Source organism: Calidris pugnax, unplaced genomic scaffold (assembly GCF_001431845.1).
Source record: "Calidris pugnax isolate Ruff unplaced genomic scaffold, ASM143184v1 scaffold219, whole genome shotgun sequence".
NCBI classification, from domain to species: Eukaryota; Metazoa; Chordata; class Aves; order Charadriiformes; family Scolopacidae; genus Calidris; species Calidris pugnax.
The window spans coordinates 17,279,771-17,299,334 of record NW_015094507.1 but is presented as its reverse complement, the minus strand read 5'-3'; the positions used below and the strand labels follow the sequence as shown (position 1 = coordinate 17,299,334).

At 46.1% G+C, this 19,564-nt stretch overlaps 2 protein-coding genes and 1 long non-coding RNA gene across 5 annotated transcripts in view; 2 read left to right on the top strand and 1 right to left on the bottom strand.

Annotated features, from left to right (window-relative positions):
• The first annotated feature begins 27 nt into the window (after nucleotides 1-27).
• Nucleotides 28-16,027, top strand: LOC106901674. 3 transcript variants are annotated; one of them, XR_001414353.1, is made up of 3 exons: nucleotides 28-907; nucleotides 1,924-4,108; nucleotides 13,466-16,027. It is a non-coding gene; the product is annotated as an uncharacterized LOC106901674 (long non-coding RNA). The 3 variants fall into 3 exon arrangements; XR_001414352.1 differs by lacking the exon at nucleotides 13,466-16,027 and having other exon boundaries at nucleotides 28-205; nucleotides 849-907; nucleotides 1,924-5,231; XR_001414354.1 differs by lacking the exon at nucleotides 13,466-16,027 and having other exon boundaries at nucleotides 1,924-2,048; nucleotides 3,287-5,231.
• A 1,855-nt stretch (nucleotides 16,028-17,882) lies between these two features.
• On the bottom strand, nucleotides 17,883-19,194 carry BORCS6 (BLOC-1 related complex subunit 6). The gene is given in 5 exon segments (XM_014964709.1): nucleotides 17,883-18,785; nucleotides 18,787-18,879; nucleotides 18,881-19,004; nucleotides 19,006-19,124; nucleotides 19,126-19,194. Coding segments are annotated over 5 exon segments (1,131 nt in total). The 3' UTR covers nucleotides 17,883-18,059.
• PNRC1 (proline rich nuclear receptor coactivator 1) overlaps nucleotides 19,110-19,564 on the top strand; it is a 2,218-nt gene continuing 1,763 nt past the window's right edge. The window contains exon 1 of the mRNA XM_014964445.1: nucleotides 19,110-19,560. Within this exon, the coding sequence (XP_014819931.1) occupies nucleotides 19,316-19,560 (245 nt within the window). The 5' untranslated portion in view covers nucleotides 19,110-19,315. The remainder of the gene's footprint in view (nucleotides 19,561-19,564) is intronic.

Sequence of the window (19,564 nt, the reverse complement as noted above, 5' to 3'; positions counted from 1 at the left end):
CGCTTCCGCTTCCGGGTGAGGCCCGGAGGCTCGGCGGGCCTGAAGTAGGAGGCCCGGCCCCGCCGCTCCCGGGACAACCCACAGGCCGGGGCCTTACGGAGGGGATGGGGGCAGCGGGGATAGGGCTCTGCAGCCAGCAGCAGGCCCGTCAGTCGTCGTGGGGGTAGCGGGAAGAGCGAAACAGAGCGCCGGGCTGTGCGGCTATGTGAGCCTGAGGGCCTGGGCTGAGCCGTGTTTCCCCCGTCTCCGAATAAAGGAGCGTTGGGGCGGGGAAAAGATTCCCGGTGGGAGGTTTTTTTCAGTCCGGAGGAGGCGTTTGCGTGGGCTTCTGGGGGAAAAATGGGCAGGTTTTTGAAAGAGAAAGTAATTGCAGGCTATTAAAGTAGCGGTCTGCGTCAGGCTTGGGAAATGTCCCGAGCTGAAAATAACTGGAGGCTTGGACATACATGCACGGCCTGTTCCTACTTCTCCTTGGATGTTCCCTTGTAGCCGGGGCTGGAGGTGGAAATAAATAGATGGATCCCTGCTCCAGCTGATAGTGCAGCCATTCTAGTCTGCAGGTCATAGGTTTGCCCATGTAGCCAAAATGCCTCTGAATCAGGCCTCTTTTGTAAAATGGCAGAAAGATTAGGCTTGCAGATAGGTCCCCGTAACAAAAACTAGGTTTCTGTACAGAATCCCAGTGAAAATTTTCCATGGGCTTAAAGCGGTCTATTTACGTGTACTCGGTTGAAGAAATGTAGCCTGGTGGTGTTTTCCTACGTGGATATTTGAGATGGTGGTGTGGTTTAACTCCAGTAGGCAGCTAAGCCTTACACAGCCCCTTGCTTGCTCGCTCCCCCCTGCAGCAGGATGAAGGAGAAAACTGGAAGAGTAAAAGTGAGAAAACTCGTGGGTTGAGATAAAGGTAAGAAAAAATAAGGAATTCATTCACTACTTCCCACCAGCAGGCAGGTGTTTAGCCATTTCCAGGAAAGCTGGGCTTCATCACTCACAATGGTTACTTGGGAAGAAAACACCATAAGTCCAAATGTTCCCCCCGCTTTCCTCTTCCTCCTAGTTTTTATTACTGAGCACAATATCATTCAGCCTGGGATATCCCTTTGGTCAGCTGGGGTCAGCTGTGTCCCCTCTCATCCTTGTGCACCCCCAGGCTGCTCACTGGCAGGACAGTGTGAGAAGGAGAAAAGTTCTTGGTGCTGTTCAAGCTCGGTTCAGCATTAGCTACAACATCCCTGTGTCACCAGCACTGACTTGGTTACAAATCCGAAATGCAGCACATTGTGAGCTACTGTGAAGAAAATTTAACTATCCCAGGCAAAACCAGTACAGGTGGCTTCAGTGAAGCATTAGGAAACAACAGCAATGGATTATTTTTATTTCATAGCTTATTTTCCAGGCACTTTTCAGTACTGTTCTGTCTGGACTTTCTGGTTTTCTGTAAGCCAGGTGTGCCTCCCTTGCAAGTCAGTGGGTGCAACAGCTTGCAGAACTACCCACTGTTGTGGTTTGTACAGATACAACAGGAAGCCCATAGGTCCCGTGAAAGCATCAGAACAATGGAAATAACTTCATCTGTCTAGAATTTAGGACAAACTTCATTATACAGTGACTATGTTTCCTGCTGCGTTTTATCACTCTAGATTTTATTGGACATAGTTTCTATCCTCTAGTAGTAATTGAGGTAATCAGTTAAGTAGTTTGCATATCTGAGTCACTAGGTTTTTATACTGCATTAGAAGTTTCTAACTTTTGTCCTCTAAGGCTCTTGTCATCATCAGACATTAATCTTCTCATTCAAGCTAAAATTAAAAGTTTTGCTCCGGTGAAAGACAATTCATATTATTTTCCTTCACCATTAAATAGATTTCCATTAAAACGTTACTCTATGGTGTTTGAAATATGTTCATTTTTCCTTTACAGAACCAACAAGCAACAGTCAGACACCAGGTGGTGCCGAAGACCAGCCAGAAAAGAAAGTGAAACGAGGGCAAGGAGTGTTCAGAAGGTGCAAAGAACAACTGCCAGATACTCAGTTTCTGGTTTCAGTAAGTTAGGGGCAATGTACGGTAACGTCAGCAGTGGGGCAAAATTAGAAACGAAACCAGCTGCAGAGGTGAAGAATGATACAAAAATATGTCATGAATGAGCAGTAATTTCTGTTCTCATCGTATAGCTTTCATATTCTGATTTGCTTTTACAACAAACTTAACAGCTACAGAGCAAAAATAGCACGGAAAGGTGTAGAGTTAAACTGGGAGGGTACGTACATCTGGTTTTATTTAGCAATGTGCAAGGCCAATAACACTGTTTGAAATGTTAAATGGAAGGTAGGGAGTTAAAATGAAGCCTACAGCCAAAATGAGCTTAGCCAAGTATCATCCATAGTTTAGGCCTTTGGCTGAGTGGATTTGGGGAAATCTCTCTGCCAAACCAGGGTAATGTGAGTAGCTTTTTGGCAGAGCCCCTTTGACACACCGGGGGGCTTTTCCTGACAGGACACATAGGACTGTGTGCCACGTGCCATCTTGCTCCACATCAGGTACCGAAAATCAAGACGGTTTGAAGCCATTTGTTGAATGAGGAAGGAGGTTGTTCCTTTTATCTTTTATTCCCCAACAAAACAGTGTCGGAGCTGCTGTTGAGCAAGAGGAGTGGTGTCCTGTAGATCTGTTGGTGGTGACAGGGGAATGGTGGTTTTCATCTATTTAAGAGTGAATATGTTATAAATACCACAGTAAGAGGCAGAATATAGGGTAGGGAATATCGAAGAAGGGAATAATCCTGTGTGTTCCTTAGGGAATTTTATGTGGGGAAAATTGTATCACCCAAACCGAGGAGTATTCTCCAGCAGAGCAACAGAGTATTCACGTGTTTGAGAATATGTTGCTGCGTTGCCTCTCACAGATACAACACAGGCTTCAAGTGACTCTACTCTTCACTTGATGTAGTGCTACCTTGGTGAGGTGTTCTGCTGGTCTGGAGAACTTGGTTACATACAGGTGACGTTGTGGTGTTCTGCATGTGTAGGTGACACTGGACTTTGCCACGTTGCACCCTGAGGAACAATTTGTGCAGGCACAGGGTGATGTTTGTGTGTGACATCAGTCTGGGGGAACGGACATTTCCTGCTGCACCAGCACAGGGCACCGAGTTCCTCGGGTCATGGTGCGACTTCCAAAAGCTGACATAGTTGTCTTTGAACAAGGAACACGGCGTTAGTGGTTGTTTTAAGGGTTGCTTTGAGAAAGCAACTGCAAGTGTTTTAATAGTCTGTGGCATTCAGATGCCTGGATCCTTACTCGCGTTTCTGCTCGCCGATTTCATGGAATGGTTAGGGTTGGAAGGGACCTCAAAGATCATCGAGTTCCAGATTTAAATCCTTTTCCTGGCAGAGCAGACACTATGATCAAGAAGTCATTTTCCCAGGATGCGGTTCATCCTCTGTGCCACACACATGTTGACTTCTTTGGTTTCAGCTCAGCCACATTGTTTCAGGTAGTGGAGAGCTGCATTTTTGCTCTACCTTGATTGAAAACCATAAAAAAAAAAACCCACACACCAACCCCCCTATGCACACTTTAACTCTTTTTTTCCTAATTACAAACTGAACATTTACCCAAATTGTTGCTGATGAATAATCTTTGAATGTCATATATTAATATTGTAAGTAGCTAGATAATGGAAGTTACATGTTCTACACAAAGTGGATAAATTGTGTATTTTGCCTGAAGGAAGAACACATGGTGTTGCCTTTTTCTGTATTGATAGAGGTCAACAACCCCATTACTGTTCTGTTTCAGTACAACATTATTTTCCATGTGTTCATAAAGTAATAATGTAATAAGAAGATAAAAACTTCCCTTGGGGTGTTCTATGAAACAGCCACTTCTGACTCTATCTAGTAAATACATTTTCTTAAAAAAAAAAAAAAAAACAAAATAAAAATCAAACAGATTGTTTGCTAAACTGAGACTACAACAGGATTTACTTAAGTGAAAGTAATTGTGAAAGAAGCTAACTGTATGCAAACATGATTCATACGGTATTATTTTTCCACTTCCTGGTATAGGTGCTCAGCTGGAAAGAAACTTGATGCCATAAACTTGTAAGTTATTGTACATGGAACTTATTTACTAATTCAGTTAATTGACTCCTTGCTTATTGGTTTTAATGTTCATGGCAAACTGACTTACAACAAAATGTGTGACTATTACAGTGTTCCTTTACGACTGATTTATTTTCAGGATGTGTGAAGCTTTTGTGGGGAGGGGTGAGTACTATCTAAATCTGAATGATTTTTTTAACTTCTTTGTTCTTGTAGTTGTATTTTATGCCAATAATACTTAGATTCTAATGGAATCAGAAGAAAAAAAAACCCAACAACTAAATAACAGTACAATGAAAACACTTTAAGTGAAAGCTAATATTATGGTTGCTTATGGTTAAGTTCCCTAATACATCTGTTGGCTTCTATGTTTAAAAATGCTGAGTATGCACTGACTTTTTTAAAAATCAAAATAAAATGCTAGGGGTTCAACATTTTTTTATTCATGCTTACTTGTGGGGTGTCAACAAATAATTAAGAACCTAATTTCTGAGGCAAATTATTTTTCCAGGTTTGAAAATGAAAATAAGATTCAAAAATAAAGTGATTTTATTCCTTAAGTGAATACAATACCAAAAGGGACGTTGAAACAAAGTTTGGAGTGCTGCAAGGTATTTTAGAAACTAAAATGTCATTTACAGTGTTCTTCCTGTAGAGAGCTTTGAGAGGAAGCCAGCAACAAAATTATCAGTCTTTAGTCTTCAAGGCATTAGGGGGCACCACGACTTCACAGACTTAAAATGATGTAAATTAAAGTACAGTTACTTTCCCTGTCCAAAGTAAACAGGAAACAGCAAAATCAACTCCTGGAATCATTCCCTACTGCGAGATTATGATACAGTTCTCAATAAAATTTCCAACAGAAGACAACACAGCCATTTGGTAGAATATAGACTACACCCTCCTTTCTGTAAGAGTAATAAAACTAACATCCATAAGGCTAATGGATCCAATATCAGCACCTTTCAAGTTGTTATTTGCATTTTAAGTTTGTCTTCAGGTTTTGATTCTAGGAATCAAGGATTGGAGCATCTCCCTTATGAGGAGAGACTGAGAGAGCTGGGACTCTTTAGTCTGGAGAAGAGAAGGCTGAGGGGAGACCTTATCAACGCCTACAAGTATCTCAAGGGTGGGTTGAAGGAGGAAGGAGCCAGACTCTTTTCAGTGGTTCCCAGTGAGAAGACGAGGGGCAATGGGCACAAGTTGGAACATAAGAGGTTCCACTCAAATATGAGGAGAAACTTCTTCACAGTGAGGGTGACAGAGCCCTGGAACAGGCTGCCCAGGGAGGGTGTGGAGTCCCCTTCTTTGGAGATTTTCAAGACCCACCTGGATGCCGTCCTGAGTAACATGCTCTGACAAGCTCTGGGCAATCCTGCTTCAGCAGGGGAGTTGGACTAGATGATCTCTATGGTCCCTTCCAACTCTGAAATTCAGTGAAATTCAGTGAATAATGACATTTTGAGCTCAAGCTTCTAAGGTGTCACAGTGTTAGTTTGACCTGTGGACTAAATCTCTGTGTGAGCTTGGGATGGAGCTGCTGTAAATCCAGGTCCCTGAAGCGGGTGTCGTGCTTGGGGGAGTCACCAGAAGGTACCAGCCTACGCCACCAGACACGCGTGTGCTCTGGCGGTGACGTGTAAATCTCACCCCACAGGGGACATGAACAGCTCTGACGTGCAGACGTGGCAGGTGATGTACTCAGCAGGTGATTAACTTGGCAGATCCGCCATCTGGGAAGGAATTGGCACGACGTGTGTCCGTGCAGAGGGAAGAAGGTGTTTGTCTGTCCAGAGGGTTGCTCTTCTTGAAGAGAGACGACAGCTGTGAGTTCGAGCGCTGACTTGTAGGCCTGGAAAACAAGATGCCTCGTGCTTGTTCCTCTGCAGCTGAGACGATGCAGTGCTTGATCTAGCAGAGATAAGCAGCTGGACAACGAGCTTACTTACAAGCAAGATGCTTGTCATTCCTGGCAGACCAACGCTGACCTCCTTAGAGTTCTTACCACCTGACCTAGACACCCGAGGCCTCACTCACATCAGCTGTGAAGGATGATTTTTCAGTGGAAAGCCACACTGTAAAAAATACCCAGATGTAACATTTAAGAATATCTGGTCTCCTGCATAAAATGAAATCATACAGTGTAGTAGTACTTTAGTATGGATAAAGTAATCAACCACCTAAAATTTCAGGATGGAAGATGACTAGCAGTGGGGAAAAGCACGACACGAGAAACTTATCTAATTTACGCAAGCGGAAAACATGACTCACCCTCTTTGGAGCTGGGCTGGGGAGTGACTGGATTCCACAAAGTAAACCAGCCTTTTATTGCTACACTTTCTAGTTTCTCTACTGCCCGAATACGGGCACCTTAGTAAAAATCTTGCCCTGAGTGGAGGCTGTGGTTAAAGCTAAGGGGGTAACTGAGCTCCCCGCCAGCGCGGGAGGCAGAGTGGGGCAGGCAGTAGCTGCGGGAGGGTTGTGGCTCCTCTGCAGCCCAAAATAGCCAAGAGAGGGTCAGTGTCTCAGCCCACAAACCCGCGTACGTGACGATCAAGTTTTGGGCTGCTCTGCTGGCAGAAATCTCTTTCTCATGTGATCAGTCACACAAAGAAATTATTACTACCCGTAGGCGCTCTCTCAGACCTTCTGCATCATAAGTTTGTGCCTGTAGATGTGTACACTATGGATATATGTGAGTATAAAGCCTGTGAAGAATAAGACATTTACTATAATATGGTACCTGAGAAATATGTACAGACCTGGTTTTGTTTACGTGGCTTTATTATACAAACTATGCGTAACGTACTGTACAAATGTAAATGAAGAGCAGAGTCTCTCTCTCGAGGTGTTTGCAGTCCTGAAAATACCCCAAGAAACCGGCCAAAGGCAAAGGAAAGGAATACAGAATAAAGGAAAGTGATCAGCCTGGCAGCCACACAGGCTTTTTGAAAATCAGATCTGAATATGTATTTATATTGTATACAAACTAAGGTATGGTAAAATACACATATGCAAATATAGATATATATATATATAATCAGATGCTCAGACGTTGCCCTTGTGAGGTTAGTTTTGCTTTCTGTCAGTACACATTGTGGAACAAGCTTTACAAGAAGACATACTACTCTTTCCCAAAAAAGCCTCACTCAAAAGTAAAGAGCAAGAGGAATATCCCAGCACATACATCTTCAGCATCTCTGATCTAGGGAACCTGAAGAATCAGTTGGCAAATGTCATTTTAGACAATGTCATCGTATAGGTTGTAAATTCATGCCTTCCAAGCGTTCATTAGAGAAAGGAAAAGGTATTTTTTTTCCGTTAGGAATATGTTTGTCATTCCCTTTTGCACATTCTTACCACTGTAGGCTTCATAGCACAGTGACAACTCACAATGGACATTATGGAACAGACTTTGGCCCAGAGAACGTAGTGCCTGTGCTCCACTGGTGTTCCTAGAGCTACAGTTGAAGTCCATGCTGCTTCTTTCCACAGCTGCTTTTACTCACTGTAACTAAATTGACATTAACACCAAAAAAAAGCTATTATCCTTATGCTCAAAACTTTGCTCAGGATGGATATGAAACCATCCTTGTCCAGATGGGCTTTTAGGGAGTTACTCAGAGAGATTAAGGTCCTTGAAAAAGGGAAGGAGGTACAAAGATGATTCTGTATTTGCCTGAAATGAATTTCCTAGAGCTCTGAGTAGTTTGAAGTTTTGGGGTTTGGCTAACGATCTTTATGCACTGAAAGGGCTGTTACTGGAAAATGTTAACACTTCTGCTGAAAAGTCACTTTATGAATTCCTGTATCTACCTCTGCTCGACGGAAACTGCTCTTCAAAAATCCCTTTGGGGAGAAAAATCTCCAGATACCTACCCTTCCACGTACGGGGACTCAGATCTGCTAAAATGAGTTTAGTATTGTATTTTTTCACTATAATTGGATGTTTTGTCAGAGACCTGCTACGTGACACATTCTAAGCTTTCTAAACTCCAGAGAAAGACTTTTATCAGTCTCGGTAGAGTGTGACTCAGGCCCTACCTGAGTGTTCTCTAACACGAAGAATTAGAATAACGTGCCAGCAGCTCAACAGCAGAGAGTCACGAAGAGAATGAAGGCTGTAGGTCAGCATGATGTGAGCAGCAGCAGCTGCAGACCCTCCCCGAGCCACCTCCTCATCCGGGCTGAGAGCGTGGGGCTCGGACACAGGCAGGGCTGGGGCAGGAGGAGAACTGGTCTCAGTTTCTCTTAGATTTGTGATCTACCAAGGATCTGAAGGAAATTCGGGTCAGTTGTTTAACTTGTGAAGCTGATCTAATAAAAGTATGCAGCTGACATTATTAATCCTGATCTTCAAACAAACATTTCACTCATACTTGTGTCCAGCTTTGGAGTCCCCAACAAAGGAAGGACATGGACCTGTTGGAATGGGTCCAGCAGAGGGCCACAAAGATGATCATAGGGATGGAGCACCTCTTCTATGAAGATGGGCTGAGACAGCTGGGGTTGTTCAGCTTGGAGAAGAGAAGGCTCCGGGGAGATGTTATAGCAGCCTTCCAGTATCTGGAGGGGGCTACAGGAGAGCTGGGGAGGGACTCTTTGTCAGGCAGTGTAGTGACAGGACAAGGGGTAACAGTTTTAAATTGGAAGAGGGGAGATTTAGATTAGATACTAGAAAGAAATTCTTTGCTGTGAGGGTGGTGAGACACTGGAACAGGTTGCCCAGAGCAGCTGTGGCTGCCCCATCCCTGGAGGGGTTCAAGGCCAGGCTGGATGGGGCTTGGAGCAACCTGGTCTGGTGGGAGGTGTCCCTGCCCAGGGCAGGGGGTTGGAACTGGATGATCTTGAAGGTCCCTTCCAACTCTAACCATTCTATGATTCTATGACTTTAATGTTAAAAAAAACCCCAAAAATGTGGGAATTTTATTGCTGTATCTTTTAAGTTTTCCAATGTGGAAAATATAATCTCAGGACAGGTCTCAGATAACCACAGCCAGCAAATTATGGTTACATCCACCGTTGTTTGTGATCTAGCTATGTTCTTTTCCATCTGTTACTGACACCCACTGTCACCCTAAAGAAGTTTTTTTTTACCTTTGGGTGGCTAAACCACAATGTACAAAAGCTGACAATTGCTTTCTCTTTTTTATGGTGCACGGGCTACAAAGGATGGTTCAATTACATTTGTCTTCTCTTTAATGTTAACTATTATTTTCTTCTACCTGAACCATGGCATCCAAAAGCATGAGAAATAAACGTCTCTCCAGTTTCGACAGGATTAATCCCCTCAGAGATAAAGTAATTTCTCTCATTGAAGGAGACAGTGGCTGCAGTGAGTACTCACCAGCCTGGCAGATCCAGGCAATCTACCACCTGACCTATTTATCCTTTTCTTACTTCTAGAGAAGACCTGGAGCCAGGTTTGCTGATCTCCCTGTGGGATCTCTGATCCTTTTCTGCCCTCAGGGCACGCCACTTCTACAGTGACTCAAAACTGCTCTTCTTCTGCAGTGAAAATTCACTTTACACCATGCCTAGCACCAAGGAGGTTTCTAAACTAGAAGTATTTCAGCCTCCTGGCACGCTGGCTGTGCCAACACCGTGTGTGCACAAGGGGTATTTGTTGATTTACGTTGTTAAAGGGAGTTTAAAACAGCAGTGCTGCCTAGAAAAAATGAGCTACTAAAAGATCCACTATCCAAGGACTGATGGGAATGGAAAAAAAGGGCTCAGTTGTGGCATTCCCCAAGGGAAGTAGTAAGAAATTAAAAGGAACCAGAAGAAAAAATCCTAATAAATAAAATGGTGTAACAGAGAAACCGTGATTTCCCTGTGTTTGCATCATCTGGCTGCTTTTTTACAGATGTAATGCCAATTAAAGATAGGCTATCTAGCAGGCAGCAAAGTCATGCTGCTGGAGGTACGTTGTGTAACGACATGACAACTGCCTACCTTCGACCCAGGAAACTTTTGTTTCCAAAGAATTATGCAAATGGCTACCAGCGAGGTCTTGAAATCAAACTCTCACTTACAGATCTGTAGAGTAACAAACAACGTTTTGTCCCACTCTGTGTTTTTTTTCCTGTCAGTAAAACCTAACTATTTCTGAGACAAAGTGTCCATCCCCATCTCACAGAGCAGCTCGTCAACAATCGAGGGCAAAGGCTCATGTGCCTGGGATTTCACAATCGTAAATGCTGAGGAGTGAATACTGCAACCAACAATTTCTACAGCGCTACGTAACTTCCAGGAGTCATCAACAAGTTACACAATTTTTTCTGGTTTACATTAACACACAAGGGAAACATGTTCCATGACGCCTGCTTCACCCAACCTCCAAATCAGTTACCTCACTCACTCGCGGTTCGGTTAAAGTCTAAGAAACAGACCCTGGCATTTGGTCAGACTGAAGTCTTTGACAATAGGTATTTTAATAAAAAGATTGTACATACTTATTAAGAACTGCCTAGTTGGCCGTTATTAAAACTTGAATTTTAACAGCTTTCAAGCTTGGCTTTGTACAGCTATTCAACTAAGTACAGCTCAATATTATTTTTTTGTTTTCCAATGACATTTTAACACTTACGTAGAATTAGTCATTTGATTATGACTTGCATTTGTTCCCTGACTGTACATCCCTGAAAGTAAGGGAAGAATAACCTTGCTAAAAAGGAATTTATTTGCCATACTAAAGGATATACACTTGAATCTTGGTGAAGGAATGGGAGAATCTGCTTTGGCACACCCTGTACTCCTAATATTCAAGCCCATCCTTCTTTACCACTGTTCCTTTCCAAGGTTTGTTGCTAGTAATAAATATAACCTATCCTATTAAGATTTGTAACTTCCACATAAATACACTCAGCTCTTGGTAAAATCAGTGAGAGCCCCGTGCGTGTGAACACTGAAAGGAAGGCAGGGAGACCACAAGTCCCTTTAGCAGTAGCCTTATGCCAGTATTTACTTAAACTTTCTATGATTAAAAGGAAAAACAACATAGTTTGCTTTGGGGACTTGCACGTATTGTATAAATATTGCATCACCTCAGCTGAGTGATTTTCCCCTCTCTCACCAGCTACATCGCAGCACACGCCGTTATAGCAGTGTTATTTTGCAAGTAGTTTGTTCAGTTTTATTTGCATTTGTTGGTGTATTATTAAAGTAGATCAGGACCAAGTAACAAATCCTAGCTCTCTTCTGTTAGAGATACTTAATTTTGCTGTAATGCCTTCTGCTTAGTGTAAGAAGGAAAAATCTGTGTGGTTTCTGAGTTGCCTGCCCCCAAGGGCTGATTTAAAACCAGGAGTGGGTATTCTGGGTGGAAGGAGCTTTGTAGGAGACAGCAGCAAGGAAGGCACAGCGAAAGCAAGCGTTAAGGGAATTTACTACAAGATTTTAAAGAAGAAAGGAATGGGTGACATCAGAAGAGAGCAGGTCGGGTAGGAGGCCAGGACTTGCAGATAAACATTACGAATTTGAGGCAGAATAGGAAGGAGAAACAGCAAGGGCAGCCAAAAGAGGACAGAATTGAGCTAAATCAGACGACTGGTGCCCTGGCAGTATGATAATGCAAATGCAAATGAAGAGAGAAGATAAGTGGGATGATAGGGTAACACTGATGGGGTCCAGAGCCAGGTTTAGCCAGGGGAATCGCGGCACAGCTGCTGGCTGGGGGAAATGATGAACGGGGAGATGGGGCACGGGGGACACGACACTCTTATCACTTTCCAGTTGCTCTCAGCAGAGAAAAGCAAGTTGATGACATCGGAGCAGGAAAGATGAAAGGCTCGGAGTTGCACATCTCCTTAAAGAGGGAAACAAAACCAAACCGGACCGTGTCGTCAACTAGAAATGGCACAAGGGAAGAGTTTTGGAAAATGGAAAATCCCAGGGTGGCTCAGCGGGGAGAAACTGAGGACACGTCACTGGAAAGTCCCGGCCTGGAAAAAAAAAAAAAAAAAAAAAAAAAAAAAAAATAGTAACAGTTACATTCAAAGCTCTGGTGAGAATCTGTTAAAATGTAAAAAAGTATCTGTGGCTCCTGTGGATAAGCATTTGAAAAAAGCTTTGCTGAAAACTGATTCTGCTCCAATTTTGCTGAAAAAAAAAAAAAAAAAAAAGAAATAAAAAAATCCACCCAGTAAACAAACTGCGTAGGCAGTCAAAACAGAAAGAGGAACAAAGTCAAATGATACTTCGACTTGAAAGGAGTTTATTTTCAGGTTAGCCGTTTCCTTGAATGGCAACAGCTCAAGTTCAGACAAGAAAAGCCTCATTAGAGTGAAAACGGCTGGTTAAAGTCCCTGCTGATATTAGGCCACAGAAAACAAGCTCGTTTATTAAAATGCTAAGATTTCAAATCGGGATTTTTTTGGATTTTCTGCTACTGGCTGAAGTCAAACAATCCCAGTGCCAAACCAGATACCCAGGATCATTGCATCACTCTAAAATTAGAAATGATTGTCTGGCAAGTTTGGGGAATTTTTTTCCCCCTTCATTTACATGGACTTCCAGACAAGGAAGCTGTCCTTAACGAAGCGCTTCCTAACAACTCACCCGGCTCTCTGTCTTACAAGCAAGTTCAATGCTGGGAATTTTTCCAGCACTGTCCATAAAGAAAACAGGGAAAAACCATGGTTGGTCACACCGAGACAAGAAATACCATCTTGGACAAAATTCTAGGGTTCTTCCCTCTCTAACTAGCATTCAGGAAAATAAAAATATTGACATAAATTATTACCCTTCTCTGAAATAAACCAACTTCCAACGAATGTACTTCACTGTAATTAATCACAGCAACATTAACTCAAATTCTGGAACCAATTACAGTGACAGCGCTTTCTAGCTGTAATCTAGGAAAATAATGAAGAATAATTTAACCATGGAAAATAATTTAACTCTGCTTTTCCGCTCTCCCAGTTAATGACTGTTCCTGCCACCGACACACAGGGCAGTCCAGCCCTGGTACAGCAAACAGCAGTTGCCAGTTTCACAAGTGGTGTGTGGACTGCCCCATCTCCAACCCTACCAATTAAAATGTAGTATTTTATTGTCTTTAAATGCAGGTTCTCTTAGGTCTCATCAGGATTCAACACTACTGTGATAGCCGTCTCAAGCATGTTATCCTTGGCAGCTAATAACTATTATTATTTATGAATCTGCCAACCTATTCACATCCTTTTAGATTTGGGAAGATCAATTAGCAGTCTTGGGGAGGGGGGGGGAGGAGAGAGAGGGTTATGGGATTTTTTATTTTGGTTTGTTTTGTATTGTTCCTAACGTGTATAAATAGTAGGATGGAACCAGAACTGCAGAAACGTTTGAAATTTTGATTATTGTTTTTCCTGCTACAAGATATGGGCTACTATTGTCACAGCAGGGGGCAGGAGGATCTTGACTTCTAAGGTGGAAGCCCAGGACCCAGCTCCATCGATCATGTCTCTACTCCTGGAGCTTTGAGCAGCAGATAATAATGAGGACAAAAGCTTTCCCCAGGCCCCAAGCCGGAGCAGCAAATGTGAAACCCAGCCGAGTTCCTGTTCCTGCATCTGATGCAATAACCCCATTAAGTTTCCTACAGGAGAAGTCTCCCTCTCTTCCATGGGTGCTCCTCTGTGCATGGCAGGAGGATCCAGCGTATGTTTCCTGGATGGGGCCAGGAGCGGAGACAATATTCACAAAAAATGTACGAATTGGACCCTTTATGATTTTTATAGCAATAAAAGCAAACTCTGACAGCAACGTAATCTGCTGATCTTTTAAAGGCTTTTTTTTTTCAGGTGTAGACACCAGTGTGGATCAGGAGGAGGTGGAGTGGCACCTCACAGCAAGAAACCATCTTATCTTAGATGACACCTATTGCAAGAAGCCCTGCAAGAGCTGATCTACTCACTCCTCTGGAAAGCTGCTGCTAATTTTCAAGCTTTAAAATTAAGTTTTTTGCCTTCTGTTAGTCCAGCCATGCTATTGGAAACCCTTTCAAAACAGCTGCATCTCTGATGCTAAGAAGTATTTCGCTCTCGGATTCACCTCACATGCTGCTCCTCATGCCGGTAACTCAGTCATGGAATGGTTTGGGTTGGAAGGGACCTCAAAGATCATCCAGTTCCAACCCCCCTGCCATGGGCAGGGACACCTCCCACCAGACCAGGTTGCTCAAAGCCCCATTCAGCCTGGCCTTGGTCCAGACCTTACTCATAGGAGTAAGTACCACCATAAATCTGGACATTCCAGCCAAAAGACTTCGGTATTTTAGTGTCTGGCTGGCAGCAAGACACTAAAAGAGTTGATATATTTACTTATTGAATACCTGACGCAATTAAGTAACACTGAAAAAAAAGGCTTAAAGGTGAAATGTCAGTGTTTGCTCCTGCTGTGGGGGACTGGTGGTTTTCTTCAGCTGTAACAAGATTTTATCTGTTAAAGCTCCTTTAAATAGCATTTGTATGGAATCAGAGTCGGGGAATATAAAACCTCACGAAGAAGGGAAGGAAGAAAAAGCCCTCAATGAAGTAGAACCAACCACACCTTCATCAGAAAAAGGATTTCCACAGTCAGACCCGAAACTCATCCTGAAGAAAAAAAAAATTAAAAATTATCAAACTAACCTAATTCCTACCAGAGTAACCTAATTCCTACCAGAGTCACTGGCGGTTACCGGAGCAGGGAAGTCATTCCTGGCGCACGGCTAATTCTGGATCTGGCTTTGCTTAGTGCTCTGCACGTCATCTGTTAGTTTTTTTCTTCTTTGACCTTGCCCATGTTGTTACAACGAAAAGTTCACTTGGCAGCTGACGAGGAAAGGAAAACAAGACCCATTGTAAAGCTGAGTGACTAAGTGAGAAAATACACACCAAGCCATTTGAAGGGCCTGGAAAACCCAAACATGGATTTACTCTGCTCACTGACCGATTAAGCAAAAAAAAAAAAAGGCTAAAAGAACCCGTAAGATTTCATGTTCATCATCTAAAAGTTGGAAAGTGCCAGAATTAGCAGAGAATATGCCCAAGAAAGCCTGGACTGGGATCAAAAAGGCAGTACCACAGTTTCTGGCTGGAGAAGGACCAGGTGACTACCGAGGTGCACGTAGCTCACAAAGGGTTCATGTGGACTTTGAGGGCCAGGGTGGCACCAGAGCTGCGCTGACATGGACCTGGCAAGGGTTGCCATTACTGCAGCAACGGAGGTTGGCATGGACAGGGGAAGGGGCTGGAAACCCAGAGAAGCTGTGGCTTCTCCATCCCTGAAGGTCTTCAAGGCCAGCCTGGATGGGGCTTTGAGCAACCTGGTCTGGTGGGAGGTGTCCCTGCCCAGGGCAGGGGGTTGGAACTCAATGATCTTGAAGGTCCCTTCCAACCCCAACCATTCTGTGATTCTAAACCATAGGAGGAGCACAATGGTATCAGTCTCCACCGTGGTGGCATCGTGTTGGCCATGTCTGCCCCAGGGATGGCACACGTGCACCTGGGAACAAGGAGCCGCTTCATGGAGCTCAGAGAAGTCTTCCCCCTCCAAACAAGCTGAAGCTTTCAGACAGATATTAACAAACAAACCCAAACAAGGTAATTACCGCTTCCCTCATGCTTGTAATTCACCAGTCGTCCCTTTTTCATCACATGAATGACATCACAGGCAGAAATTACTGCCCGAGGGCCTAGACTGGAACCGGCTCTGCAATCACACTAATGGGTCTCTCTGCAGACACAGCAGCAGAGGTTTTTTTTTTTTTTAAATTAGCTTTCAAATTATTTTACCGAATAAGAAAAGCCGTAATTAAGAAGTGAAACGCTTCAACAACAACTCATCACTAACAATTAAAAACATAGAAGTAATCGTTTTATTCTCCGGATTTGACAACTTTAGCAGGGAATTAGCATCGAACGGAGGTGGCTGCAAATAAAATGCTATCAAAAACCAGTGACAGCCTGAAACGTGTCTCCTTTAAAGGCTTCAACCTTAGCCCAGATGAAATAAAGCACAGCTGTACAGATGGCACCATACAAGTAAGCTCCCAGGTCTTCCCTGTGCATTTCAACAATACTCCCAAGTGAAGCAAGATCAAACTTTGGTTTTCACTCTTGACATACACAAAACATACGTAGCCAAAGTCCTGCATCTCCATCACAGACAAGTTCAAACTTTCCCAAGAGTAACACCCCAAAACTATTAAGATTTCAGCTGTTGCTGGTGGTGTTACGAAACCTTTCGTCTCTTCCAGGCCCAAGGGCAGGGGCAGTTAAGTTCTCCTTTTTCCTCCACTAACCTCTGTTGGACCTCCGGTCCCTTTCTGGAGCCACAGCCATTCCCCAGAAGACAGTACCACCCACTGGAGCTCTGACCACAAAGATCATGACCTCGGCACAGCCCGTTTCCAGCCTTCTCCCATTTGCTAGGGCTGGAAGGCCACACACGTAACACATCCCCCTGCCAAGGGAGGGACGTGGCCACGTTGAGAAGCCCAAAATCGGCCAGAGACGGGTATTATGCAAAGCAGGGTGGCATAAAACCAAATTATTTTATTACAATTTAATACTGCCTACAGACAGAAGCGCAGTCTATCCCAGCGTCTGCCCCTCCCTCGGTGTTTTTAAGGAGATTACGGTGGGGTGGCAGCTGCACCCAACATAAACCTCTCTGCTCTCCAACCCAAAGTTACAGGACTCACGTGGTATCTCTGGCTACCTTTGCTCCAAGGCTTTCAGGAGCCGCCGGTCACCGAAAGCACCATTAGGCACAAATGAGATCACAGTGAACATTTCTCTGCTGAAATCTTGTTAGGAGGACATTTGTGACCTAAATGGCTGGCTGAGAGCATCATCTAAAAGGGGAGTTGCATAGGAACCACAGCAAGCAGAGAATTTGGCCTCAGAGGAAATACTTACTGATACAGCAAAACCACTTCTGCACACAGTGATGCATATACAAAAGCTTCAAGTTATACAAATAAATCCTCCCAAAGCGCCCATTTTAGGTCAGTCGCACCCCCATGTAATGTTCATTACATATTCATATGCCTCATCTCATTAAATAGGTATTTTCCCAATTTTCAAAAAAAAACCAACCAAAAACCAAAATCACAGGATGTTTCAGTGCTGCTTATTTAAACCTCCACACTGTGAAAACTGTAGAGACTAATCGAGGCAATACGCGTTTTATCTGAAGGCTTTTATTTAGGACTTTGCAAATAGGTTTGTTCTTATCTGAATCTCAGTTATATTCCATGGATTTTATATTCTTCTCAGAAAGCATGTGTCTTTGCTATATATATATTAAATTTCCCCTTATCTTCTCTTACCTCTCTGCCCTGTATGAGACAGCAGTGCTCTGCCTGTTTGCTGTAACAGCAGAAGTGAGAACTACTCATCAGGCACTGAGTCAACTACAAATAAGCACATTACGCCTGTAAAAGCATCGAGCAAGTATTCACAACGATTTCCAATTCGGTTTAAAAAAAAAACAAAAAATAAATATATGAACAGCTGCTTTTAATTTAGATGGGTTAGTTTTTCCTAGACCTCAATAAATAGAAAGCGTAAGGCATGTGGAATCCAAATTCTTTAATGGAGCTGAAGCTAAAAAGCACCGCCTGCACCATTTCAACTTCCAAAGGAGCTTTTTTCCTTTTATCACTTGCAGAAAATCCCCTCTTCCTCCAGGCTCACGCCAGCCAACCGGCCGGACAGGGATGTCGGCTGCTCACGGCGAGGGGCCCGGGGAGAGAGGAAGGATGGATGTGTGAAGAGCTGAAGATGCCGTGTGGGGTCCCGGGTGGGCTCTGGTACCGGGGCTACCGGAGAGGGAGGGCAGCAGCCCCCGGGGGAGCCCATCAGCCGAGCCGAGCCCCGCTCCATCACCCAACCAAGGCCCAAGCGGGCGGCGTCGGTGGCACCGGTCTGGGGCCCGGTTTTGCAGCCCCGGTGGCACCGGTCGGGGCAGGGGAAGGGCGGCGTTATTTGCAGAGCCCCTCCAGCCGTTCCAGGGTGCCCTTCATGTCGCGGATACGCTTGGCCAGGGCGGGCACGGGCTGCATGGCGCGGTCCAGCTCCTCGCAGCGGGCCACCAGGGCGTACATGGCGCGGATGCTGAGGTCGGCCGCCTCGCCCAGGCTCTCCACCCCGTCGCGGTAGGTCTGGATGCAGCCCACGCTGAGGGCCGTCAGGGCCTGCAGCCCGCAGTGCACGTTCCGCAGCAGCTCGTCCACCTGGGCCGCCACTTGCCCAGCCAGGGCCACCACCTCCTGCAGCGCCCCGGGGTCTATGGCGGGGATGGAGCTACCGCCGCTCCCCGCTCCCCCTCCCGCCGCCGCCGGTTCGCCCCTCGGAGCGCCGCTCAACCGGATCCGCCGCTCCAGGTTGTTGGCCACGAACTGCGTGAGGGGCCCTTCGCGCAGCACCGTCCCCTCCAGCTCCAGGGCGCTCGCCAACGTCGCCCGCCGCCCCTCCGCCACCTGCCGCCCCGCCGCCGCCGCCCCGCTGCCGTTAGCGGCTAGGCTCAGCGCCTCCAGGCTCCGCCGCCCCGCCGCCGCTTCACGGCCCGGTCCCTCCTCCTCCGCCGGGAGCCCGGCGGGCCGCGGGCCCGGCACCTCCATGGCGGGCGACGCGTGCCTGCCCGCCAGCGCGCCGCCGCCGCCCAGCAGGGGGCGCGCCGCCGCCTGTTTACCTCCCCTTCGATTGGCTACGAGGGGCGCGGGGGGCGTGACCGAGGCTGTTTGTGCGCCTCCCGATTGGCCGGCGGCTGTCGGCAGGAGACCCGCCCCTCCCCTCCTGCCGGCTTCGCACTGCGGGCCCGTGACTCGGAGACTGGGGCGTGCCCGCTGTTTGTGTCCGCCCGGATTGGTCGGCCTGCGGAAGAGGGCGCGGCCCCGAGTGTTTGTGTCGTTTCTGATTGGCCGGGGAGGCGGGTGTTTCGCCGCGATTGGTGGAGCCCGCCGGAGAGGCGCGCCGCTCTCGCCGTCCTCGAGCGGCTATTGGCTAAGGGGCGGAAGGGGGCGGTCCCCGCTCGGGTAACAACACCGGGGCGCCGCTGGCTGCTCCCTTCACTCCCCCGCCATGTTCTCCTAGCAGCGGATCCCATCGCGCCACCATCTCAGCCCACAAAGCCCGGGCAAAGACAACACTCCCCAGCGACCCGACCCCGCTCGTCCCCCGCCGCCCGGGCTCGACCCTTCTCCCCCGCTTTTACAGCTCTGGGTCCCCACGTCCCGCCATGGTCACCACCACAGCGCCGCCGCCCTTCCTGGCTCGGATCTCGGCAGGCACCGAAGACCCCCGGCGGCTGCCCTCCTCCGCTCTCCTCCAGCGCCTCAGGCGAGGGGACAGCAACTGTGAGAACCAACCCAGCTGCTGCCTGGCGGGCCCGGGGGGCAGCGCCCGGCCCGCGCTGAAGAGAGTCCGGCGGAGGAAGGGAAAGATCCGGCCCAGCCCCGCGGGGCTCCTGCCCAGCCGCTACCAGCAG